The sequence below is a fragment of the Cheilinus undulatus genome, linkage group 2, assembly GCF_018320785.1.
Source record: "Cheilinus undulatus linkage group 2, ASM1832078v1, whole genome shotgun sequence".
Taxonomy (NCBI): Eukaryota; Metazoa; Chordata; class Actinopteri; order Labriformes; family Labridae; genus Cheilinus; species Cheilinus undulatus.
The window spans coordinates 55,268,701-55,295,958 of record NC_054866.1 but is presented as its reverse complement, the minus strand read 5'-3'; the positions used below and the strand labels follow the sequence as shown (position 1 = coordinate 55,295,958).

At 39.9% G+C, this 27,258-nt stretch overlaps 1 protein-coding gene across 3 annotated transcripts; it reads right to left on the bottom strand.

Moving 5' to 3' along the window:
* Nucleotides 1-802: 802 nt before the first annotated feature.
* On the bottom strand, nt 803-27,258 carry masp1 (MBL associated serine protease 1). 3 transcript variants are annotated; one of them, XM_041813990.1, is made up of 13 exons: nt 27,187-27,258; nt 24,545-24,779; nt 20,439-20,616; nt 18,418-18,549; nt 15,484-15,680; nt 14,735-14,882; nt 13,251-13,369; nt 12,100-12,178; nt 7,181-7,300; nt 6,583-6,669; nt 5,827-6,074; nt 5,464-5,652; nt 803-2,672 (listed from the first exon to the last, which is right to left on the bottom strand). In XM_041813990.1, exons 1-13 carry the CDS (start codon nt 27,189-27,191, stop codon nt 2,220-2,222), a joined length of 2,190 nt encoding a protein of 729 aa, XP_041669924.1. In that variant the 5' UTR covers nt 27,192-27,258; the 3' UTR covers nt 803-2,219. The 3 variants fall into 3 exon arrangements, with proteins under 3 accessions (XP_041669924.1, XP_041669943.1, XP_041669933.1); XM_041814009.1 differs by lacking the exon at nt 6,583-6,669; XM_041813999.1 differs by lacking the exon at nt 27,187-27,258 and having other exon boundaries at nt 24,565-25,130.

Sequence of the window (27,258 nt, the reverse complement as noted above, 5' to 3'; positions counted from 1 at the left end):
AAAACTCAATGGCACAGAATGTCCCTAGGATGTCTTAAGGGTTAAAATCAGACAGCATGGATTCAAGACACATGACTGAAACGGTTTCTGTGACAAATACAGCATTTGTTTATAAAACAGTTTAATTCATTTAAAGACTAAAGAGTTCAGGTTGTTTAACAATTAAAGAGTTTAATTCATGTTTTAATAATCATACATGAGAGTAAATGAGAAACCCTAAATAGACCCCTCAATGATCAGATCCTGGTTCTTTGGTTCCATGAACTCCACAGACGGACGGTGAGGAATTTCAGCAGGAATAAAAGAGTTAAAAACAAAACAAGGCAGTAGCAAATCATTATGGGAGACTTTACAGAGACAGATGGTCTTCAGTTTGGTGTAAACATAAAGAAAGGAGCTAAACAATATCTGATATGATGCGTGTTCTCCCTGTTCTCTGTGTTCTCCATGTTCTCTGTGTTCTCCCTGTTCTCTGTGTTCTCCCTGTTCTCTGTGTTCTCCCTGTTCTCTGTGTTCTCCATGTTCTCTGTGTTCTCCCTGTTCTCTGTGTTCTCCCTGTTCTCTGTGTTCTTCGTGTTCTCCCTGTTCCCTGTGTTCTCTGTGTTCTCCCTGTTCTCTGTGTTTTCCGTGTTCTGTGTTCACCCTGTTCTCTGTGTTCTCCGTGTTCTGTTTTCCCTGTTCTGTGTTCTTCGTGTTCTCCCTGTTCTTTATGTTCTCCATGTTCTCTGTGTTCTCTTTGTGTTCTCTGTGTTCTCCCTGTTCTCCTTGTTCTCCCTGTTCTGTGTTCTGCCTGTTGTCTGTGTTCTCCCTCTTCTCTGTGTTCTCTGTGTTCTCCCTGTTCTGTGTTCTTCGTGTTCTCCCTGTTCTTCATGTTCTCCCTGTTCTCTGTGTTCTCTCTGTTATGAGCAGTGAATGAAACGTTAAAACCTTGATGATGAATATGAGCTCATTAAGATTTTCAATGTTCTAAAGTCTCTTCAGGACGAGGAACTGTGACTGTGAACATCTAGAACTTCAGACACTTTTTCAATCTAAACTGTCTGCAACGTCAATATGACTAGGTGAATGATATTCAAGTCATTTTATTTCACAACCTTATCAAATATTTTTGTTTTATTCCCTACCTATCCATTTATCTTTAATCATCTTGTCTCTGTTATTTTTATTAGCCTATTCTGGTTCTGTCTTTCTTTCAGCTCGTTCTGTGAAAAGCTCTATAAACCGCGTCTTCCCTGCATAATTATGATGATAGATATAACAATCACAATACAGCAACATGCCAACTTTATGGCTTGAATTGGTTTTGATTTACAAACTTTTATCACACTCACTTTAATATCTCATAATAGTGAATGTGATAAACATAATAGTGAAACGAATACACTCTGAAATACTGACTGATCGGTTTACTGTTTGGATAAAAATGGAAATGAGAAGAAATGAAATCGTTATCACAAGTGGACTGATATAGTTTTCATGTCTGTAATATTCCTTTATTCATCACTTTTCCTTCCGTTTATCACATGAATTATAAGTTTGACAATGAATTTAACTGTTAAATTGGGGCTAGTAAAGTTACAGTCAAGTTAATCGCTTGTTTTGATGAGCGGCCAACAGGTGCGTCCCTTTAAATGAAGTTCACGCAAAGAGTTGTGGGTTGTCTTTTCATCTCTCCCTTGGTAAAGGATGGTCCAGTGTTTCCTAGGCTAAAGGAGATAATAGAGGAATTAATGAAGCTCCTTTCCTTATCAGTTAGAGAATTCGAAAGGGCTTTATCATGGCCGACACTAAAATACTTCCGGGTTGTTTCACTCAGTTAGGAACCTTCCTAAGCAAAATGGACTATTCAAATGGACCTTTAGGGTCAAGATTGCGGTGATTAGAAACTACTCAGGCTTTTAGGTGATGTCACACTCATGGCTCCGCTCCCTGGCCTTCCTAGCTCTGTACTCTACCAGGTCCATGGTGGTCATGGTGATGTAGAGAAGGAGGATAAAATGCATCAATGAGCCTCCTCTGAACCATTTCATCTGACCACATCTCCTGTCCATCTGAGGACCAATCACAGCCAGAAGACGTCCTCACAGTTTAGAAATAGTTTATATATAGTATCAGCTAGAGGTAGGAAACAGTACTGTTTATACTATGGTAAAAATATACATATACAGTAATGTGTACTCAGCAGGGTCACATGACCTCTGGAACTCCCTGTCTGACCACTAGGGGGTAGCATGTAGCTGCTTGTGTATCCACTCCACATACTTAGTCACACGGGTGTAGACCCCATACACCCTCTGACTCCCACACTCCTCGGGCCCCCCCCACGACACTAACCCAAATACCAGCCACCGGCGACTGACCCGGTCCTCCATCACAAACGCTCCACCACTGTCGCCCAGGCACGTGTCCTTCCCACCTTCAAAGAAGCCAGCACAGAACATGTTATCAGTAATGTTGTAGCTGACGGAGCGTGAGGCATAGCTTGCCTGGCACTCGTCCTGGGAGACCACCGGCAGCTTAACAAACTGCAGGAGGTCAGATGTTGGACCCAGGCTGGAGGTCAGGGAAGTGGGGTCGCCTGAGGGGGGCAGAGAAGAGGAGGTGTTGTGGTTGGAGATCCCCCAACCAGCAACGACACCCAGAGAGTTTGGGGGAGGAGCTGGGGGGTCGCCCTGAAAATAAAATAAAAGCAAAATGTAAAAAATATTCCCATGACTTATTCTTGGAAAAGTCCGGAATATTCTAAAAAACTCTCAATGTCAGTAAAAGTGAATAATATCCTCAAAAACTATAAAAGTCAACAGTACTGGTAGTATTGGTGGCAGTACCTGTGTTCTGATCTAATAAGTATTCTCTATAGTACTGGCAGTATTGTTGGTATTATCTGTGTTCTGATCTAATGAGTATTCTCTACAGTACTGGTAATATTGTTGGTAGTATCTGTGTTCTGATCTAATGAGTATTCTCTATAGTACTGGTAGTATTGTTGGTAGTACCTGTGTTCTGATCTACTGAGTATTCTCTATAGCACTGGTAGTATTGATGGTAGTACCTGTGTCCTGATCAAATAAGTATTCTCTATAGTACTGGTAGTATTGTTGGTAGTATCTGTGTTCTGATATACTGAGTAATTCTATAGTACTTGTAATATTGTTGGTAGTATCTGTGTTCTTATCTAATGATTATTCTCTATAGTACTGGTAGTATTGTTGGTAGTATCTGTGTTCTTATCTAATGAGTATTCTCTATAGTACCTGTAGTATTGTTGGTAGTATCTGTGTTCTGATCTAATGAGTATTCTCTATAGTACTGGTAGTATTGTTGGTATTATCTGTGTTCTGAACTAATGAGTATTTTCTATAGTACTGGTAGTATTGTTGGTAGTATCTGTGTTCTTATCTAATGGGTATTCTCTATAGTACTGGTAGTATTGTTGGTAGTGTCTGTGTTCTTATCTAATGAGTATTCTCTATAGTACTGGTAGTATTGTTGGTAGTATCAGTGTTCTTATCTAATGAGTATTCTCTATAGTACTGGTAGTATTGTTGGTAGTATTTTTGTTCTGATCTAATTAGTACTCTCTTTAGTACTGGTAGTATTGTTGGTATTATCTGTGTTCTGATATACTGAGTAATTCTATAGTACTGGTAGTATTGTTGGTAGTATCAGTGTTCTTATCTAATGGGTATTCTCTATAGTACTGGTAGTATTGTTGGTAGTATCAGTGTTCTGATCTAATGAATATTATCTATAGTACTGGCAGTATTGTTGGTAGTATTTTTGTTCTGATCTAATTAGTACTCTCTTTAGTACTGGTAGTATTGTTGGTATTATCTGTGTTCTGATATACTGAGTAATTCTATAGTACTGGTAGTATTGTTGGTAGTATATGTGTCCTGATCTAATAAGTATTCTCTATAGTACTGGTAGTATTGTTGGTAGTACCTGCATTCTGATCTAATGAGTATTCTCTATAGTATTGGTAGTATTGTTGGTAGTGTCTGTGTTCTGATCTAAGTAGTATTCTCTATAGTACTGGGAGTATTGTTGGTAGTACCTGTGTTCTGATCTAATGAGTATTCTCTATTGTACTGGTAGTATTGCTGGTAGTGTCTGTGTTCTGATCTAATGAGTATTCTCTATAGTACTGGTAGTATTGTTGGTAGTGTCTGTGTTCTGATCTAAGTAGTATTCTCTATAGTACTGGTAGTATTGTTGGTATTATCTGTGTTCTGATCTAATGAGTAATTCTATAGTACTGGTAGTATTGTTGGTAGTACCTGTGTTCTGATCTAATGAGTATTCTCTATAGTACTGGTAGTATTGCTGGTAGTGTCTGTGTTCTGATCTAATGAGTATTCTCTATAGTACTGGTAGTATTGCTGGTAGTGTCTGTGTTCTGATCTAATGAGTTTTCTCTATAGTACTGGTAGTATTGTTGGTAGTGTCTGTGTTCTGATCTACTGAGTCTTCTCTTTCGTACTGGTATTATTTTTGGTTGTGTCTGTGTTCTGATCTAAGTAGTATTCTGTATATTACTGGTAGTATTGTTGGTAGTACCTGTGTTCTGATCTAATGAGTATTCTGTATAGTACTGGTAGTATTGTTGGTAGTGTCTGTGTTCTGATCTTATGAGTATTCTCTATAGTACTGGTAGTATTGTTGGTATTATCTGTGTTCTGATCTACTGAGTATTCTCTATAGTACTGGTAATATTGTTGGTAGTATCTGTGTTCTTATCTAATGAGTATTCTCTATAGTACTGGCAGTATTGTTGGTAGTATTTGAGTTCTGATCTAATTAGAACTCTATAGTACTGGTAGTATTGTTGGTATTATCTGTGTTCTGATCTACTGAGTATTCTCTATAGTACTGGTAGTATTGTTGGTAGTATCTGTGTTCTGTTCTAAGTAGTATTCTCTATAGTACTGGTAGTATTATTGGTAGTATCTGTGTTCTGATCTTATGAGTATTCTCTATAGTACTGGTAGTATTGTTGGTAGTATCTGTGTTCTGATCTAATGAGTATTCTCTATAGTACTGGTAGTATTGTTGGTATTATCTGTGTTCTGATCTAATGAGTATTCTCTTTAGTACTGGTAGTATTGTTGGTAGTATCTGTGTTCTTATCTAATGAGTATTCTCTATACTACTGGTAGTATTGTTGGTAGTGTCTGTGTTCTGATCTAAGTAGTATTCTCTATAGTACTGGTAGTATTGTTGATAGTACCTGTATTCTGATCTAATGAGTATTCTCTATAGTACTGGTAGTATTGTTGATAGTATCTTTGTTCTGATCTACTGAGTCTTCTCTTTCGTACTGGTATTATTGTTGGTTGTGTCTGTGTTCTGATCTAAGTAGTATTCTGTATATTACTGGTAGTATTGTTGGTAGTACCTGTGTTCTGATCTAATGAGTATTCTCAATAGTACTGGTAGTATTGGTGGTAGTAACTGTGGTACCTTGTAGTGAGGTGGCGGTAGGCAGACAGGTCTGATGAGCTCGTTAAAGTCCACGCTGTCTGTCAGCTTCAGCAGGGCGATGTCGTTGTTGTAGTCATTTGGTTGGAAGTCTGGATGGAGGAGGATCTGCTGGACCGAGCGTACAGTGGCCCTGTCTTTGTCTGCAGCATCATGGAGACCGAGAAACACCTTTAACACAGCAGAGCCAGCCAATCACCAAAAGTACACAGAAGGGCCAGCCAATCACAGGATGCACACAGCAGAGCCAGCCAATCACAGGGAGGATGGCCTTTTTTAGAACATTCATGGCATCCAAAAATCTTTTTTGAAAAACAAGTTAAAGAAGTGGTTGTCCCCCATCACCTGGACATGTTGGGGGGCCACAGGGACCACACTGCTGTCCCTCCTCGGGGACCTCAGGACATGGGCAGCAGTGAGGACCCAGGACCCTGATAGCAAGGCCCCGGAACCAAACCAATGGCCCTCAGGGACCCGAGACAGGTCCTCCACACTGAGCAGCACCTGCCATGGGAACAAACCTACGCCTGCTGCACGACCTCCCACCACCCGCTTCACGAGAGGGGGCAGGGGATGGGAAGGCCTGCCACAGGCTGGAGAGAGAGTAGAGGGAGAGAGGGGGAGAGAGAGAGTTGAGAATATTTAGGTTCTGTGACTGATCCACTGCTGAAAAATGTTTGACCATGAACAGACTCACTAAATATAATCTCCCCACCATGAGAGGACAATACAGACAAAACTGTATCCCTTTCTCTCTAACCTCCTGTCCTGCATAGAGGACATCAGAGACAAGTTCTCTCTAACCTCCTGGCCCTTAAAGAGGACAACAGGGACAAGTTCTCTCTAACCTCCTCTCCCTTACAGAGGAGATCAGAGACAAGTTCTCTCTAACCTCCTGTCCCTTATAGAGGACATCAGAGACAAGTTCTCTCTAACCTCCTGTCCTGCATAGAGGACATCAGAGACAAGTTCTCTCTAACCTCCTGTCCCTTAAAGAGGACAACAGGGACAAGTTCTCTCTAATCTCCTCTCCCTTACAGAGGAGATCAGAGACAAGTTCTCTCTAACCTCCCGTCCCTCAAGGATTACAACATGTCTTACCTGAGCCGTTAGCAGGCTGACAGCTGGGCAGTCTGTTTTCTGATTGTAAGCTGACCCACTCTCCAGTCGGCCCACACCTGTATGAAACTAAAAGTACCCACATTTTATCCCATTATTACCCAGGATAAACCCATTTTTACCCCCGTATGTAAGTCTGCAGTGATGACAATAATCTTGTCATCATTTACTTATACCAAATACTAATATAAGGATTCAAAATTAAAATTAAAATGTCATCATAAAATTCTAATGTGAATATGAGTCCATATACAAACACAGGATGATATCAGAGGTTACTAAGTCTCACCTTTATCCCTTCAGTAAGAAATCTACCACAGTAACCAGCCAATCTTTACCAACCACTAAACTCTGACTACCTTCTCACCTCAAGGTGGAAGCTCTAATTGAACTGTTTATAGGACTATTCATGGGACTTTATCTTTAAGACAATTAAAATCTCAAATGACTTCATCTTCAAACTTAAATTTAATATCCCTACAACACTGTCCTTGTTCTGTGTTCATTAAATTTCCATTAAAGCAGATTTATTCACTGTCTCAGTCTGTGGGACTTTATTACACAGTAGATAATCTCTTACTGTTGCTGGCGTCCTCTCTGCAAAAATACTGAACCATGGATCCATACGTTGTGCTGTTGTCATGACTACCAAACACCATGTCAGCCATGGCAATCATCTTCGGACTCCCACAATCCACCACTGTGAGAGAGAAAGGACCAATCAGTTGCCAGTGTCAACACACTGATGATAGTAAGGCGTAGTTAGAGATAAGGGGTTAAAAAGGAATACTAAAAGTTAGGAATATAACGTTAAAAATGAAGACAAAAAATTGTTAGAAATAAATAGTTAAAGTAAAGATGTAAAGATAAAACATAAGAAATTGAAAAGTTAAAATGAAGACTTGAAAATTGAGAGCTAGAAATAAAAAGTTAAAAATGAAGACAAAAATGAAGAGTTAGAAATAAAAAGTTAAAATGAAGATGTAAAGATGAAGAGTTAATAATAAAGAGTTATAAAAGAAGACAGAAAGATGAAGAGTAAAAAAGAGTTGGACTGAAAGTTAAAATGAAGACTAAAGATGAAGAATTAGAAATAGAGTTTATATGAAAAATTAAAACGGAGGGTTAAAGACGGAGAGTTAGAAATAAAAAGTTGGAATGATATTTAAAATGAAGAGTTGAAGATGGGAAAGTGGAAATAAAGAATTAAATATGAATAGTTAAAGATGAAGAGTAAAAAAATAGTTGGAATAAAAAGTTAAAATGAAGATGTAAAGATGGAGAGTTAGAAAGACTGAGTTGGAAAAAGTTAAAATGAAGAATTAGAAATAAAGTTTTAAAAAATGAAGACTTAAAGATGAAGAGTTAGAAATGAGAGTTAAAAATGTAGACTTAAAGATCAAGAGTGAGAAATTAAGAGTTAAATATGAAGGGTGAAAAAAAGAGTTGGAATGAAAAGTAAAACTGAAGAGTTAAAGATGAAGAGTACACAAAGAGTTGGAAAGAAAAGTTAAACTGAAGAGTTAAAGATGGGGAGTTAAAAATAAAGAGTAGGAAAAAAGTTAAAATTAAGACGTAAGAGTAAAAAATAGTAAAAAAGTAAAAATAAAGAGTTAAAAAATAAAGAGTTTAAAATAAAATGTTGGAATAAGAAGTTAAAGAAAGAATAATTAATCTGAAGAGTTCAAAATAAGAGTTAGAAATTAATAGTTGGAATAGAGTAATTAAAATGAAGAGTTAGAAATAAAGTGTTGGAATGAAAAGTTAAAATGAGGAATTACAAATAAGTTGGAATAGAATAAAAAGTTAAAATGAAGAGTTAGAAATAAAATGTTGGAATGAAAAGTTAAAGTGAAGAGTTACAAATAAAGAGTTTATGTAAAAAGTTGAAATGAAGACTTAAAAAAGATTGATTAATTTAATGAGTTCAAAATGAAGTCTGAAATAAAGAGTTGGAATAAAAAGTTAAAATGAAGAGTTAGAAATAAAGAGTTGAAATGAAAAGTTAAAATGAAGAGTTGAAATAAAGAGTTGGAATGAAAAGTTAAAATGAAGAGTTAGAAAAAAAGAGTTGGGATAAGAAGTAAAAATGAAGACTTAAAGATGAAGAGTTAGAAATGAAGAGTTACAGATGAAGGGTTAAGAGGAGAACTAAAGATCAAAAGTAAAAATATTTGAAATGAAGAGTTTGAGACAATAGAGTTAAATAGAAAAACTTAAGTTGAAAGTGGAACTGTAGAAAAAAAAAGATTTAAAACAGTTGAAATCAACATTTGGGAAAGAAGTATTAAACAGAAGAAATAAAAGTGAAGAATTTAAGATGAAGAGTTTAGGATGACATGAAGGGTTAAAAACAGAATAAAGATGATAAAATCAAGAGTTTAAATGAAGAGGTAAAATTAGAAGTGTTTAAACAAAGAGTTGAATTAAAGAGGGTATATGAAGAGTAAAAATGTCAGGTTAAAGATGAATATTTGAAAAGAAGAGTTAAAACAAATAGTTGAATTCAAGTTTAAAATCAAAATTCAAAAATTAAGAGATAAAGTGTTAATGAGTTCAAATGAGGTATTATTTTATCAAGGTTAAAACATGTTAAAGGGTTTGAAATTAAAAAGTACAAATAAAGACCTAAAGAAGAGGGACTAAAGTATAAGATGCGTTAATGACATTTTTAAGTTTGTAAGATTTAAATGTTAGTCTTTTCCACTTCAGCAACATAGTAAATAACACAGTTTTAGATTTTTTATTGGAGCAGCTGAAGAGAAATCAAAAGAAGAGGTTGTAGAGGATAGGGCTGGGTAAAAAAGTCAGGGCTTTTCTTGTTGATTGAAAACATCTGTCAGACCTAACTTTCTGTGAAGAGAGTTTAGGATAGTGCACTGGAAATGTGGTATCAATCAGGTTTCAATCTGGTTTGATTTTTACTGGATATACGTCAAAGTTATCATTCTGTTACCATGACAACCATTTATTACTCCACTGGTAAAAATCGTTTTCAACATTCAGCTGAAGGACATCCAGATGTGATTCAAAGCCCACATCGTTCCCAGCTCTGACTGGACAGGATGGGACATGAACTTTAGATTTTGACTGTCAGAACTTTCACTGATCATTAGGACTGATCATTTTAGACATGCTCATCAATACGACAGCAGTCCCCCTGCTGATACTGATGCTCCTGCTACTAATACTATTACTAGTACTATGTCTACTAATACTAATAATAATGCTAATCAATGGAAAGAGACACGTGACTGCAGGTTTTTTTTTAATTTGTTTTATTAGTAAATAATTTAATGATGGAAAAAGGATCCCTAAATTTTAACCAATTGAACCACTTTCTAACTAATCTGCTCTGCGATTGGTTGAGATGCTGGACAGGGACCGCCTCCTCCTCCCTGGGTCTGTTTCTACAGAGAGAGAGAGAGAGAGAGAGAGAGAGAGAGAGAAAGAGAGAGAGAGAGAGAGAGCAGGGTTTGTGTTTACAGTAAATTCTTCACGATTCTACTCTATCTTTGATGGTACTCTTTGTAGTTTTCCCTGGGACTGAGTCTGATATAAGCGCCCTCTGATGGAGACCTTGCTGTGTTTGTCCCTGTCTCAGAGTGATTTGTTGATTGTAATTTGTCTAAGACCATCAGACCCCTCTGTAGTCAGTCTGCTGTGGTGAGGTCATTATCACTGATTAGTTCATGCTCCCCATGTGGTCATTCTCATGTTGTATTGGTAGCATCTGGTTGTGAATGGGTGCCTAGGTAAAGTGAGGGAGAGAGAGAGGAAGAGACGAATGCCCAGGGCTACTCCAGACTGACCAAGACTCCCCCAGACTGCCAAAGGTGCCCCAGACTCTACTGCCACTGACACTCTGACATGAACTGCTGACCAATGACACACTGACCAATGATACTCTAAACAATGACACTCTTACCAATGACACTTTGACCAATGACACTCTGACCAATGAAACTCTGACCAATGAAACTCTGACCAATGACACTCTGACCAATGACACTGACCAATGGCACACTGACCAATGACACTCTAACCATGGCTGCACTGACCAATGACACACTGACCAATGAAACTCTGACCAATGTCAATCTGACCAATGACACTCTAACCATGGCTGCACTGACCAATGACACACTGACCAATGACACTCTGACCAATGTCAATCTGACCAATGACACTCTGACCAATGACACTGACCAATGGCACACTGACCAATGACACTCTAACCATGGCTGCACTGACAAATGACACACTGACCAATGACTCTCTGACCCATGACAATCTGACCAATGACATACTCACCAGTGACACTCTGGCCATGGTTGCTATGACCAATGACACTTTGATCACGGCTGCTCTGACCAATGACACTCTGACCACGGCTGCTCTGGCAAATGACAATCTGACCAACGACACTCTGATAATGACACTCTGACCACAGCTGCTCTGACCAATGACAATCTGACCAACGACACTCTGATAATGACACTCTGACCACAGCTGCTCTGACCAATGACAATCTGACCAACGACACTCTGATAATGACACTCTGACCACAGCTGCTCTGACCAATGACACTCTAACCATGGCTGCACTGACCAATGACACTCTTACCATAGACACTCTGACCAATGACACTTTGACAACGGTTGCTCTGACCAATAACACGCTGACAACGGCTGCTCTGACCAATGACACTCTGACCACGGCTGCTCTGACCAATGACACTCTGACCAGGGCTGCTCTGGCAAATGACACTCTGACCAACGACACTCTGATTATGGCACTCTGACCATGGTTGCTCTGACCAATGACACTCTGACCAATGACACTCTCACCATGGCTGCTCTGACCAATGACACTCTTACCAATGACACTCTTACCAATGACACTCTGACCAATGACACTTTGACAACGGTTGCTCTGACCGATAACACTCTGACAATAGCTTCTCTGACCGATGACACTCTGACCAAGGCTGCTCTGGCAAATGACACTTTGACCACGACTGCACAGACCACGGCTGCTCTGATCACAAAGGCTTCAACCACGGTCACTCTAACCACAGTGGCTTCGACCACGGCTGCTCCTACTACGGTGGCTTCGACCACAACCACTCTAACCACGGCGGCTTCGACCAAGGTCACTCTTACTATGGTGGCTTTGACCACAGTCCCTCTTACCATGGTGGCTTCGACCACGGTCAATCTAACCACGGTGGCTTCGACCACGGTCACTCTTCCCATAGTGGCTTTGACCATGGTCACTCTTACCACAGTGGCTTCGACCATGGTGGCTTTGACCATGGACACTCTCACCACAGTTGAAAAGCTGGAGCAGGAAAGGTTTACACTTTACCAGTAAGCTAAATGTTATGTTAGCACGTTGTAGCTAATTACTGCAGTAAAGAATGGAAGTTTCTGCTGTTCTCTGAATAAATGATGCACTGGTCAAAACGTTGTTCACTACCACTCTGTGTGTTCTCACTCTGACAGGAAGGAAGTCCGCTGCTCCACGATCCATCAGTCTGACAGTCCAGCTGGTAGTGGTCTAGGTACTCTCCATCCTACAGACAGACACAGGGTAGTAATAATGTAGTAACTACTGTGGGACTGTAGGACTACTGTGTTGGTAATGTAGGACTAATGTAAGACTAATGTAGTAATAATGTAGGAATACTGTAGTAGTAATGTAGTTCTTATGTGGGAATGATAAGGTAAAGTAAAGTCGTACTTCATTCATCCCCTGAAGGGAAATTCACAGATTACACTCTGTTGCTGTTTTTACAAATTCATATTCATATTTAACACACATTGAGTGATAGCTTTGCCGCTCTTTTGTAAAGTGCTGCCGTTAGCTGTTGGGGGGTTCAGTGCTATAGTGGGTGATGTAATAGTAACAAGGACTAATGTATGACTAATGCAGTAATAATGTAGGAGTATGGTAGGCCTAATGTGGGAGTAAAAAATATGAGTAACACGAGTAATGCAGTAATGATACAGAAGTATTTTAAGATTACTATAGAACCATTGTCGGATTAATGTAGAAGTAATGTAGTGATGATATAGTAGTATTGTAGAATTACTATAGGCCTACTGTAGGACTAATGTCGGAGTAATGTAGAAGTAATGTAGGAGTACTGTAATGATATAATAGTATTGTAGGATTACTTTAGGACTTTTTTAAATTATTTAACCTTTATATAACCAGGAGAAAACCTCATTGAGATTAAAAATCTCTTTTTCAAGAGTGTCCTGTCCAAGACAGCAGCAGTGAACAGAGTTTCAGACATACATAAATCAGCCATACGACATAATACGTACTTCTGTAGGACTAATATAGTCTTATGTAGGAGCAATGTAGTAGAATTGTAGGAGTAATGTAGGAGTAATGTAGTAGAATTGTAGGAGTAATGTTGGAGTAATGTAGTAGAATTGTAGGAGTAATGGAGTAATGTAGTAGAATTGTAGGAGTAATGTAGATGTAATTAAGGAATACTGTAGCACTAATGTAGTAATAATGTATCAGAATTGTAGGAGTAATGTAGGAGTAATGTAGTACAATTGTAGGAGTAATGTCAGAGTAATGTAGTAATGATGTCGTAGAATTGTAGTGATGTAGTTTGATAGGGAGTGTACCTTTACCAGCCTGTAGCCCTCCTTACAGGTGAACACCACATGATCCTTAAAGGAGTATTCTGATTGGACAGGATTCATCACAGAATGGGGTGGAGCTTCAGGGACTGCACACCTACTTCCTGTTTAACAAAATAAAAGCATTAAAACAGGGGCACACATTCCCTTCATCCCAGAGAGATGTGAGAACAATAATAAAAATGATCCTGATGAAACTCCAGCTACTCAGATTTTTTTTTTTTTTTTTTGTCTAAACCTCAGAGGGTTATAATTCTTCATTACAAGAGTGATAGCCTGGCCCACCTGGACTCACTTTGCATTTGCCTTTCTTATGAGTTTTTAAATGCCTGGCATTACAGATGAGTTGCAGTACCTGGGGGTTACTCTGGGCTCTTCCCTATCCTTTAAGAGCCACATTAAGAACTTATCAAAAAAGGGTCAGATTTAACCTTAATCATTTCAAGCAAATCAGAACATGTTTCTACATTCAGTGATACTCTCACATATTGACTACTGTATAACTAGCTGGTCACTTACAGGAGCATCATCCTGTTGAATCCCTGTATAAAAGAGCATTAATAATGCTAGACAGGACACTGTTCCTGTATCACCATTGTAATATCCTTCAAAAGTACAAGCTCTTGAGCTGTGAACATTTTCAAAAATGTAAAATTGTCTGATATATAAAGTCCTACATGGGCAAGCATCGCCTGATGATTACATCAAACAGAAAACAATCAGTGAGTCTTCAGTCAGACTGCCCAGAGCCACTGTTAGAGGAGACTGTGCGATACCTCTTAATGCTCCACCTTTGGGTAAAATGTCATATCTTTCAAAGGGACCTCACTGAACACTTTACCACTCTCAGTCAGGGGATGCTCCGGATTTGCAAGTCTTAAGAGTAATCTGAGAGCGTGGCTCAGGATAAACTAGAATAGGGTCCATGTTTAACCATTTCAATAACTTCATGCATAGCATGCTTGAATACAGCTATGTATGCATCCTTTGTGCAATATTACATACATAGAAACTCTCATGTATGCTTTTACGTTGCAATAGTACATGCATAAACACATCTGTAAATGATAACTTTGTGCAATAATATTAGCACTTTAACTAACCAGGCCAAGGGTGATATGCAATCTCTTCCTTAAGCACATTCATGATCATGTGCAATATATTGGCACACTTGCACTTTAGCACTACAGCACCTTACCGTCTGCCTTATGCACTGTAACTGCAATGGTCCCTTTATTCCTGGTCAGCCTTAAGCAAAGTCAAGCAGCAACCTACTATATTGTTATATTTGGGTTGTTGTATTTTATTGTACCGACTATGCTGTTTGTGAATGAATATCACTAAATCCTGATACAGACCGTAAGAAGGATGGAGAACCTCTAACAATACAGAGGAGAAAGCAGAACAAACATCACTGAAGTCCTCCCTACAAACACCCATAGATGTGTGTAGTTGTGAAGTGTGCAGACCTATAGATGTGTATGAGAGTCTCCAGCCTGTGTTGTCTCCAGAGTCGTCACTATTGAAGACGATGGTGACAGCATTGATGTCAGTCAGAATCTCTCCTGGAGATCGATCCCCACAGAAAGGACCAAACTGTCTGCTGCCCGCTGTGATCTAAAACAAAAAAACAGTAAACAGCTGATTACTGATGTAAAACAGCTGATTAATGATGTAAAACAGCTGATTACTGATGTAAAACAGCTGATTACTCATGTCGAACAGCTGATCACCACTGTCAAACAGCTGATTACTGACGCCAAACAGCTGATCACTGCTGTCAAACAGCTGATTACTGGTGTCAAACAGCTGATCACTGCTGTAAAACAGCTGATTATTGGGGTCAAAAAGCTGATTCCTGATGCCAAACAGCTGATTACTGATGTCAAAAAGCTTATTACTGATGTCAAACAGCTGAATACTCATGTCAAACAGTTGATTATTGGTGCCAAACAGCTGATTACTGCTGTCAAACAGCTGTTCACTGATTTCAAACAGCTGATTCCTGATGTCAAACAGCTTATTACTGCTGTCAAACAGCTGTTCACTGATTTCAATCAGCTGATTCCTGATGTCAAACAGCTTATTACTGATTTCAAACAGTTGATTATTGGTGCCAATCAGCTGATTACTCATGTCTAACAGCTGATATTTGTTTAGTCTGCATTTTTTACTGATTTGATCCATTGATATATTGATTGACTCTCCTCTCTCTGACCTTGACATGGTCGTAGGGACAGCTGATGTCGGGGTGGTCCTCCACATCAAACTTGGGGTCAAAGAGGAGGTGGATCTTAAATCCTGGCTCTACCTCGATCCTGTACACACACTCAGAGCTCTTTGGGTATGGAGATGGGAAGTCGACACTACTCAAAACGCCGGAGCGTTCCCTGAACACACCGCCACTGCACTCCACTAAACACACAAACAAACAAAGATGACAGCCGTGTGGTTAGGATCAAGGCTGTGGAGGGAATAAGGAATAAACAAACAAACAAACAAACAAAGATGACAGCCATGTGGTCAGGATCAAGGCTGCAGAGGGAATAAGGAATAAACAAACAAACAAACATACTAAATATATAAATAAATAAAACATATAATTAAATTACAGAAGAATTATAATAAACTTTGTTTTAAGCATAACTAAAGCATTCATGAATAATCAGCTAATAGTCACATTAGCTGGTTATCTCTCCACTGAGGTCTGACCCTGGTAGACTGTCATGGTCTGACCCTGGTAGACCGCCGTGGTCTGACCCTGCTTGACCGTCATGGTCTGACCCTGGTAGACCACCGTGGTCTGACCCTGGTAGACCGCCGTGGTCTGACCCTAGTAGACTGTCGTGGTCGGACTCTGGTACACTGTCCCTGTGGAGGTTTTGGACTCTGGTTGTTGTTGAATGAAGGTGTTATTGTGCTCTCTGTAGGTCATGGTGGTTCAGAGCTTGGTCTGGACTTTCAGGTGTGAAAAAAGTCTTTTATAATAACAGGACTGCTGACGGTGGTGAGGCTGATCTCGTCTGTTTGTGAGTCTAGTTCTTCTTAAGCTTTTCTAAATTCAAGGTTAGTACGCACAGCTCCATCTGGGGTGCTCATTAGCCTCATGTTGAGTATCAGCCCTGCTGCAGGCTCTGTCTGCTCCACTCCTCCAAGCTAAAACATGAACAGCATGTAAATATTTACAGCCAATCAGCAGCTCCTATCAGTCACACAGAGGTCAGAGTCTGCCCATCTCCAACAGCACATTCATCATTCTCCATCTTTAATGTCAGTGTTAATGATTTTTAAATCCCTCTTATCGGACAGACAGCAACCCACCTTAAAGAGATCATAGTCCTGTAGAAGCCCTCTAGTTCTAGATCCCAAAGTCCTGGCCTGATTCTGAAACCTTCAGTCTATAAAAGTACATCCTTCAGTTATCACACCCCTCTACTCTGGAATCATCTACCCATCAAGGTCCGAGAGACCGACACTCTCTACCTTTAAGAGCAGTCTTCAACCTTTTCTCTGTGATGAAGCTCATAGTCAGGACTGGATCAGACCTGGACCAGTACTTAGTTAGTCTGCTATAGTCTTCAACCTTTTCTCTGTGATGAAGCTCATAGTCAGGACTGGATCAGACCTGGACCAGTACTTAGTTAGTCTGCTATAGTCTTCAACCTTTTCTCTGTGATGAAGCTCATAGTCAGGACTGGATCAGACCTGGACCAGTACTTAGTTAGTCTGCTATAGTCTTCAACCTTTCCTCTGTGATGAAGCTCATAGTCAGGACTGGATCAGACCTGGACCAGTACTTAGTTAGTCTGCTATAGTCTTCAACCTTTCCTCTGTGATGAAGCTCATAGCCAGGACTGGATCAGACCTGGACAAGTCCTTAGTTAGTCTGCTATAGTCTTCAACCTATCCTCTGTGATGAAGCTCATAGTCAGGACTGGATCAGACCTGGACCAGTCTTTAGTTAGTCTGCTAAAGTTGTAGACTGGTTCTGATCCAGGTTCCATCATTAGTCTGCTACTGATCAAGGTTCCATCATTAGTCTGGTTCTGATCCAGATTCCACCATTAGTCTGGTTCTGATCCAGGTCTCATCATTAGTCTGGTTCTGATCCAGATTCCACCATTAGTCTTGTTCTGATCCAAGTTCCATGATAAGTCTAGTTCTGATCCAAGTTCTATGATTAGTCTGGTTCTGATCCAGGTTCCATCATTAGTCTGCTACTGATCAAGGTTCTATGATTAGTCTGGTTCTGGTCCAGGTTCTATCATTAGTCTGTTTCTGATCCAGGTTCCATCATTAGCCTGGTTTGGATCCAGGTTCCATCATTAGTCTGTTTCTGATCCAGGTTCCATCATTAGCCTGGTTTGGATCCAGGTTCCATCATTAGTCTGGTTCTGATCCAGGGTTCTGCCAGGAGGTTTGTCTTAGTCCTGATTTCCTGGTGATCACTGTTGGCTCTTTATCAATAATAGAACAGAGTACGGTCCAGACCTTCCCTCTTTAAAAAGGCTCTGCAGATATCAGATCTGTAAATCAATCCTCTGGTCCTCATAGTAAAACCCAAACCTGGTTTAGGTCTGGACTGTGTCAGTTGTTTTTCTAAAACGTGTCCCACAGCAGCTCTGAGTGAGTTTGACTCAGTGACTTGTTGGCGGCAGACCGTGATCCGGATCAAGCTACTGGAATTCAAATCACTTTATAACAAGAGTACACAGACCCCCACAGTCCACATAGACTCCCAGAGTCCACACAGAGGAACACAAAGCTGCTTATATTAGAGAGGGAACGTCTCTCAGTCTGATGGATTAGAAAGCAGCCAGGTCAACTGACTTCACCTTAAACCCACAACAACACCACAACCTTCAGCCTAATCTCCCCTGGTCAGGGTCCCACACAGAGACCACCTCAGCCGGTCTGCATCTGGAGACTCTGAAGGTTGACTGATTCCTGTTCAGTTCTAAGGATGCAACAACTGTCTGATGGACTATAGTCTGAGAGAAAATCAATATTCTGCTCTGTCAGCGTTGTTTTTCTGTTTATGTATTCTAATGTGCCAAACAAGATCAGCATTTCACAGAAAATCAATGAATACTCCTTTTAAATGACACCTGTACAGGTAGGGAAGCTCACCTTTACAGGTGTGGAGGCTCACCTTTACAGGTGTGGTTGTCAGAGTGTAGAAGGTAACCATAGCGGCAGGAGCAGTAGTATCCTCCGATGTAGTTATGACAGAAATGATCACACAGTTGATCCTCATCAGCACGCTCACTGCACTCGTCTACGTCTGCAGAGACAAACAGGAAGGATGTAAATGCCACACCAATCACACAGACCATTACCATGGTGCTACATCACTACAGAGAATCAGAAGACAAATACACAATACAATGGAACTACAGGTACATCTCAAAAATTAGAATATCATGAAAAAGTTAATATATTACATAGACTTGTTACAGAGTGAAATATTTTGAGCCTTTATTTCTTTAAACGTTGATGATTATGGCTTACAGAAATGAAAACCCAAAATTCAGAGTCTCAGAAAATTTAAATATTACATAAGATCAATAATAAAAAGGATATTTTAAACAGAAATGTCAGGCTTCTGAAAAGTATGTTCATTTCTATGCACTCAATACTTGGTTGGGCCTCCTTTTGCATGAATTACTGCATCAATGCGGCGTGACATGGAGGCAATCAGCCTGTGGCACTGCTCAGGTGTAATGGAAGCCTAGGTTGCTTTGATAGCGGCCTTCAGGTCATCTGCATTGTTGGGTCTGGTGTCTCTCATCTTCCTCTTGACAATACCTCATAGATTCTCTATGGGGTTCAGGTCAGGCCAGTTTGCTGGCCAATCAAGCACAGCAACACCATGGTCATTGAACCAGCTTTTGGTACCTGTGGCAGTGTGGGCAGGTGCCAAGTCCTGCTGGAAAATGAAATCAGCATCTCCATAAAGCTTGTCAGCAGAAGGAAGCATGAAGGTCTTTAAAATGTCCTGGTAGATGGCTGCGTTGACTGTGGACTTCAGAAAACACAGTGGACCAACACCAGCAGATGCCATGGCAGCCCAAATCATCACTGACTGTGGAAACTTCACACTGGACTTCAAGCAACGTTGACTCTGTGCCTCTCCACTCTTCCTCCAGACTCTGGGACCTTGATTTCCAAATGACATGCAAAATGTACTTTCATCTGAAAAGAGGACTCTGGACCACTGTGCAACAGTCCAGTTCTTTTTCCCCACAGCCCAGGAAAGATGCTTCTGACGTTGTCGCTGGTTCAGGAGTGGCCTGACATGAGGAATGCGACGTTTGTAGCCCATGTCTAGGATTGGTCTGTGTGTAGTGGCCCTTGATGCGCTGACTCCAGCCTCAGCCCACTCCTTGTGAAGCTCTCCCAAGTTCTTGAATGGATTTTGCTTGACAATCCTCTCAAGGCTGCAGTTCTCCCTTATGCTGGTGCACCTTTTCCTACCACACTTTTCCCTTTCACTCAACTTTCTATGAATATGCTTGGATACAGGACTCTGTGAACCACCAGCTTCTTTAGAAATGACTTTTTGTGGCGTACACTCCTTGTGGAGGGTGTCAATGACTGTCTTCTGGACATCTGTCAAGTCTGCAGTCTTCCCCTTGATTGTGTAGCCTACTGACCCAGACTGAGAGGCCATCTAAAGGCTCAGGAAACCTTTGCAGGTGTTTGGAGTTCATTAGCTGATTAGGGTGTGACACCATGACTTTCCAATATTGATTTTTTCACAATATTCTAATTTTCTGAGACACTGAATTTTGGGTTTCCATTTCTGTAAGCCATAATCATCAACATTTCAAGAAATAAAAGCTTGAAATATTTCACTCTATGTATAATGAGTCTTAACTATATATGGGTTTCACTTTCAGAAAAGAATGACAAAAATATTGAACTTTTTCATCATATTCTAATTTTTTGAGATGTACCTGTACTATACAATATCACATTCTGTGAGTCACCATAGCTAATGAGAGTCATAATAACAATAGTAAAAATAATAACTAAAAATTTAAATATTATTGTTAGCATCATTATCATTATTATTTTTGTAGTTGTTGTAATTATGATTAGTATTCCAATATTCCATGCCACCTGTTTGATTGAAGGTTTCAGATATAACTACAGTCCTCTGCTGCTTACCCACGGCACTGTAGTGAGCCATGAATCCAGAGTATCTCTCCTCATTGGAGAAGTCAGAGGTGAAGACGACACTGAGGGAGTTTCTAGGAGAAGTGATGACCTGCTGATCTGGCACTGCCTCAGTGTCTGTCTCCTCCCGACCACAGAACAGCGCCAAGAGCTCACTATCTGCCTCCACCTGGAACATATCATACACTTAAGTCAGTTTATTCAGCACAAGTCAAAAACCTCCTGAAATCAGAACAACAGTCAGCCAATGTCAGCCTATATGAGCTTTACATATCAGTCCATATCAGCTGTAAATATCGGTCTGTATCAGCTGTAAATATCAGTCTAAATCAGCTGTAAGTATCAGCCTATATCAGCTGTAAATATCGGTCTGTATCAGCTGTAAATATCAGTCCATATCAGCTGTAAATATCAGTCCATATCAGCTGTAAATATCGGTCTGTATCAGCTGTAAATATCAGTCTAAATCAGCTGTAAGTATCAGCCTATATCAGCTGTAAATATCGGTCTGTATCAGCTGTAAATATCAGTCCATATCAGCTGTAAATATCAGTCCATATCAGCTGTAAATATCGGTCTGTATCAGCTGTAAATATCAGTCTAAATCAGCTGTAAGTATCAGCCTATATCAGCTGTAAATATCAGTCTGTATCAGCTGTAAATATCAGTCCATATCAGCTGTAAATATCGGTCTGTATCAGCTGTAAATATCAGTCTAAATCAGCTGTAAGTATCAGCCTATATCAGCTGTAAATATCAGTCCATATCAGCTGTAAATATCGGTCTGTATCAGCTGTAAATATCAGTCTAAATCAGCTGTAAGTATCAGCCTATATCAGCTGTAAATATCAGTCCATATCAGCTGTAAATATCGGTCTGTATCAGCTGTAAATATCAGTCTAAATCAGCTGTAAGTATCAGCCTATATCAGCTGTAAATATCGGTCTGTATCAGCTGTAAATATCAGTCCATATCAGCTGTAAATATCAGTCCATATCAGCGGTAAATATCAGTCTGTATCAGCTGTAAATATCAGCCTATATCAGCTGTAAATATCAGTCTATATCAGCTGTAAATATCAGCCTATATCAGCCGTAAATATCGGTCTGTATCAGCTGTAAATATCAGTCTAAATCAGCTGTAAGTATCAGCCTATATCAGCTGTAAATATCAGTCCATATCAGCTGTAAATATCGGTCTGTATCAGCTGTAAATATCAGTCTAAATCAGCTGTAAGTATCAGCCTATATCAGCTGTAAATATCAGTCCATATCAGCTGTAAATATCGGTCTGTATCAGCTGTAAATATCAGTCTAAATCAGCTGTAAGTATCAGCCTATATCCGCTGTAAATATCGGTCTGTATCAGCTGTAAATATCAGTCCATATCAGCTGTAAATATCAGTCCATATCAGCGGTAAATATCAGTCTGTATCAGCTGTAAATATCAGCCTATATCAGCTGTAAATATCAGTCTATATCAGCTGTAAATATCAGCCTATATCAGCCGTAAATATCAGTCTGTATCAGCTGTAAATATCAGTCTGTATCAGCTGTAAATATCGGTCTGTATCAGCGGTAAATATCAGTCTGTATCAGCTGTAAATATCAGTCTATATGAGCTGTAAATATCAGTCTATATCAGCTGTAAATATCAGCCTATATCAGCTGTAAATATCAGTCTGTATCAGGGGTAATTATCAGTCTATATCATCGGTAAATATCAGCCTATATCAGCTGTAAATATCGGTGTGTATCAGCTGTAAATATCAGCCTATATGAGCTGTAATTTTTTGTATGCAGAGCAGCATTTATTGATCCTTCCTCTCCTCCACAGTAGTGTTCATGATGGTCTGGATTTGGTTCTTAACTCTTTATGTTTTCTTTTAGAAAGATAATTTTGGATGTCAGTGAGACACCGAAACATGGGTGCAGCTGCACGCGCTCAGTGCTGCTTATCTGAGTTTATACTTAGAGTCAATGAACGCCAGGACGCACAGACTCGGTTAAACAAAGAGTGAGAGTGGGGGTGTTTCTCTGCATGTTAACAGGCTTATCCTTGATGTATGAGAGTGGGTCTGTAAGTCTGGAGAAACCCCCCCACCCCAACCCCTAGCCACACAAACATATAGACAGGCACACATGGAGCAGTGCATTGTGGGCAGTCAGCTTGTCTCTTTTGTTTGTTGCAGCTGCTGGTTGTCGACAGCAACTACATCATTAGAATATGAATGTGTGAGTCAGGGCTATTATAGTTAGTTTAAACTAAGTTAGACAGTAGTTATGAAACATCCTAAAATAAACTAAAACTAGAGGTGCACGCAGCACTGAAGGGCCCTCGCACCCTGATGCATGTCGGGCTGTGTAACGCTAACTAGGTGTAAGTCACCCGAACTGCAGCAGACCACAGAAAGTATGCTGATCCTCCGAGGACTGTTATTGATCATGTAAAATGAGAAAAAAGCAGCAGTCAGAGATGCTTCCGCTTTCTTACAGTAGGTGACGCATTAGCAAAGACATGTAAAACACGTTTAAATACACGTTTAAATCTGTAGAGGGGCTGACCCTGATCATGTGAGATTTACAACAAATTTAGAAGTTTCACAGAAGAGTTGCAGTGACTTCCTGTGAAACAGTGAGATAACAAATAGCTTGCCAATAAAGACATGGCCTTATTTGCAACTTCCTGTTACCATTATGGGGCACTACATCAAAATTATGAAATTAACCTTTGAATATGTAGAGGGGCAGATGTTGATCCTACATGTGAAATGTGAAGGCAATCAGATGTTTTGTGAAAGAGTTGCACATACTTCCTGTGAAAATGGCGAGATATTGATATGCACCATCGCCAGTAAGACGTCCTTCAATGAAACATGTCTGTGTTGTGGACAATTATTGAGGCCTTTCTTTAAAACCAGAGCTCAATGGGATAAGCACAATAAGAGGAATGAAGATATGACCAATTTGTGTCACTTCCTGTTGCCAATAGGGGGCACTTTGCATGTGAGCATGCTCAGTGTGATACTGTTGTGTCACAAGAAAAAGAAGAAGATCACAGAATATTGTTTACTAAAGTTATAACAGTTTAAAGTCATTTGGCACCATCAAAAACACCTTAACGAAAAACACCAGAATTTGACCTTTAGCTGTTTGTAGTGTGCTTCCTGTATGTTTTAGAGGACGGCCCCAGAGGTTTTCTTTTTCAACTAATCATGATACATGTGTGTTACTGATTTTCATACATGTAGCTCTAACCCAGTCCCCTCATGTTTGGGGGCCCTACGGGGCCCCTGCTTGATGGACTTGTTTCCACAGAAATACAAACATTTCCACTAGGGGAAAATTTTCTGTAAAGTTTGTTGAGTTTTTGAGCGTGGTTTAGTGTGTAATATGTGGCCCAGTAGTATTAAGTGTAATAAACTTCTTAGAAATAAAAGAAAATATTTATTAGATGGTTGATCCACATCAGTCTTCAATCAGATGAAGATATGAAATGGTTCTATATTTATTAACCTGGATTAAGCCGGCTTGGATTTTGGTTTCAGACCCACAGAGGGGAGCCAAACACACAAACCCATCTTTAAACTCCACTGGTTGCCAAATCTAACACTAGAAGTGTTCTAATATTCCCCAGTTTACACATGGCACCTTTAGGAAGAAGGGCATGCTGTTAGTTTGTGAGTAGGTGTTGATGGGTACATAGTATGTATTTACATATTCTGTGTCTGTAATAACCAGGTCTATTCTAACCTCAGTGGTGGCTGGTCAATAGGGGGCGCTAGGCCGCCACCCCCCATCACTCTCTCCACAAAGAGAGGACAGGTCTTAAGTTCACTGAATACACTTTTCAAATATTTGCTTTAAATATCAATAAATTGATACAAATCTAGATGAAGTCTTTCATGCATGTGACTGATGTGAACGCAGACCAGCGGAGGAGAGAAGGAGGAAGTCCTACTCCAGTAAAGTACAAAACAATCCCATGATCCCATCTGTAGAGGGGCAGATCTGCTGCTAAGGTTAGACTGACTCAGAGTAAGGTTAAACATGAATACAAAAACACCAGAACCTTCCCATGATGCCGTGGGCTCTTACCTTGACGTAGTCGTACTCACACAGGTAGGACGGCTCCAGGTCAAAGTGGCTGAAGTACAGTTTGATGTGAAAGCCAAGCGGGATGCTGATGTTCCAGCCAAGCTGAGTCTCCCGAGGGTAGGGCTCCGGGAAGTTTGGCGACTGCAGGCTGCCGTACATTTCAGATAAGGAGAGCAGCTGAGTGCCGCCTGACTGGGCGAGAGAGACGAGGACAAAGAGCGGGAACAAACACATCCTACCGAGCAAAAGCAGAGCATCAAATCTCAATTTATCGAACAGAAGTGAGGAGAAACATCAATAAAAGAAACCATAACTCTCAAGCTTCTCTTTTCTTTCCTTTATGTTGACTGTGAGCTCTCATGGTGGCCATCCTTTGTTGGCAACTTTTAGAAAAGTGGATGGATGTCTAAGGAGCGAGGGTTTGTTCCTCACCAGCTTTGCCAACTTTTCCAAATGTTGCCAACTATGGCCTGCTATTGGGTAGAAATGTAGGGCAAAGGCCCCAGCAACCCCAGCTTCATCAACAGTCTGTCCATCCCTTTTGGAGATGACAACATCAAAGTTCAATAAAGATTCCATCCTCTGCCTATGAAGATGATGTCATCAAAGTTCATTAAACATTCCATCCTCTGCCTATTAAGATGATGTCATCAAAGTTCATTAAACATTCTATCCTCTGCCTATGAAGATGATGTCATCAATGTTTATTAAACATTCTATCCTCTGCCTATGAAGATGATGTCATCAATGTTTATTAAACATTCCATCCTCTGCCTATAAGAATGATGTCATCAAAGTTCATTAAACATTCCATCCTCTGCCTATGAAGATGATGTCATCAATGATTATTAAACATTCTATCCTCTGCCTATGAAGATGATGTCATCAAAGTTTATTAAACATTCCATTCTCTGCCTATGAAGATGATGTCATCAATGTTCAAACATTCCATCCTCTGCCTATGAAGATGAGTGATTGTAGCATATAAATGATTCCATCCTTGCCATTACCAGGCCAGTCTTGAAGAGCCTCGGAAGACAGATAATGTGTGTAGCTCATACTGTATTCTTGTTAACTCTTATTTACACTGAAAGTCCAGCTGAGTATTCTTAGATACTGATGTCCTTTAATGACAGTCTGACTGTAGGTGAAGGAGGATGGCCACCTACAGCTGACGGTAAACCATCTATGAATATATTCAAAAACCTCATGGTAAACTTATATTTCAAACAGAATGAGGTGTGTTTGCATTTATATTCATTAATGTGTCTGAAAAAACACACTGACATGTTCACTTCCTGTAACAAGTCATTCATATGTTCGATTGTCTTTGTTTAGGTTTTGTTCAGTCTGATGATCAGACTTTAAAGATACGCTCTGACCCCTCTTTACCCTTAGGATTGATTTAATATTAATCCCAATCAAACTGCTAAGTACAAAAAAAGCCCTTTTCATACGAGGGCTATAGAAAATATTCGTTTTTTAAAACTATAACTGAGCTAATGATTGATATCAAAGCCTCATTCATTTGTCGTGACAGTTTTTGTCATGATGCCACCATGTTTTTGGATGGAAAAAAACAGGAAAATGAATTATTTTCAATATACTACATGTTTGTATTTTATCATTACAGCCTGGGAAATGTCAGCAATTAGCAGCAACACTGATTTTAATGCATTGTCAGTTTTTTTGTATGTTTATGCCAAATATGGTCAAAATGACACCATCTAGTGGAGAGTAGTAAAATTATCAGTTCCAAGGCAAAAGTCCAGACTGACAACCAGATATAATAGCATGCATGTATGAAACTTTCATGGAAGTGAGATCTAAAATGTCATAAGCATGCATTTTAATGGAGATTTTTGCTCTTAACAGCCCGAGTGTAAGTCTAGCTTGTAAACAGAGTATTTCAGAATAACTTTCGATGCTGAGCTAAAAATAACAAGATCTAATCAAAATACCCCATCCTGCCAAAGTTCATGCCACAAACATGAACACAGCCAGAAAGATCAACACGTGAAGAATGAACAGAGTAAAATGTACAGAACGGGTTCATCACACACCTGCATTTTCTACAGGTAAAGAGAGAGAGAGAGACGGTGGTTCTATGAAGGGGACTGTTTTACTGTTTAACTGACTGTTTTTCCTCACCATGTTTCTGACTGATCAGTCTCCGACATGTTCCACGATCAGTGGTTAATCAGTTAATCACTTAGTCAGTTAGTTAGATAGATAGTTGGTTAATTAGTTCGGACCCTCCGTCCTTCGCTGTCTTCATTATTGATTATTAACCTCTTCATCGTCACGTCTGCAATGAAAACACTCAGAGCAGCAGCGATCGTTGGTTCACTTCAGCATCTACAACCACTGACAGTCACCAGTTAGCACGGTCACGTTTTCAGCCTCTACACCAGACCGAATCAGACATTACAAAGAGGAAGAAATGAGAGGGAAAGGATCAGGTTCAGCAGATCAGCTTTAACTAGTCTGCACAGTTCAGCCGTCAGTGTCAGAGTTAGAGTTTCAGTCCTGTTAGTAACTATCGATCAGTATCAATAACGGTCTGCTGCTCTGTCAGCAGTGATCAGGATTCATCTGTTATAGTCTAGATAAATTTGTATCTGATGTATCGGAGCTCTCACCTCATCCTCAGCGGTTTTCCTCCACGGAACTCTAGTCCCACTCACACCGCAGCTTTCACCCTGACGACCGAC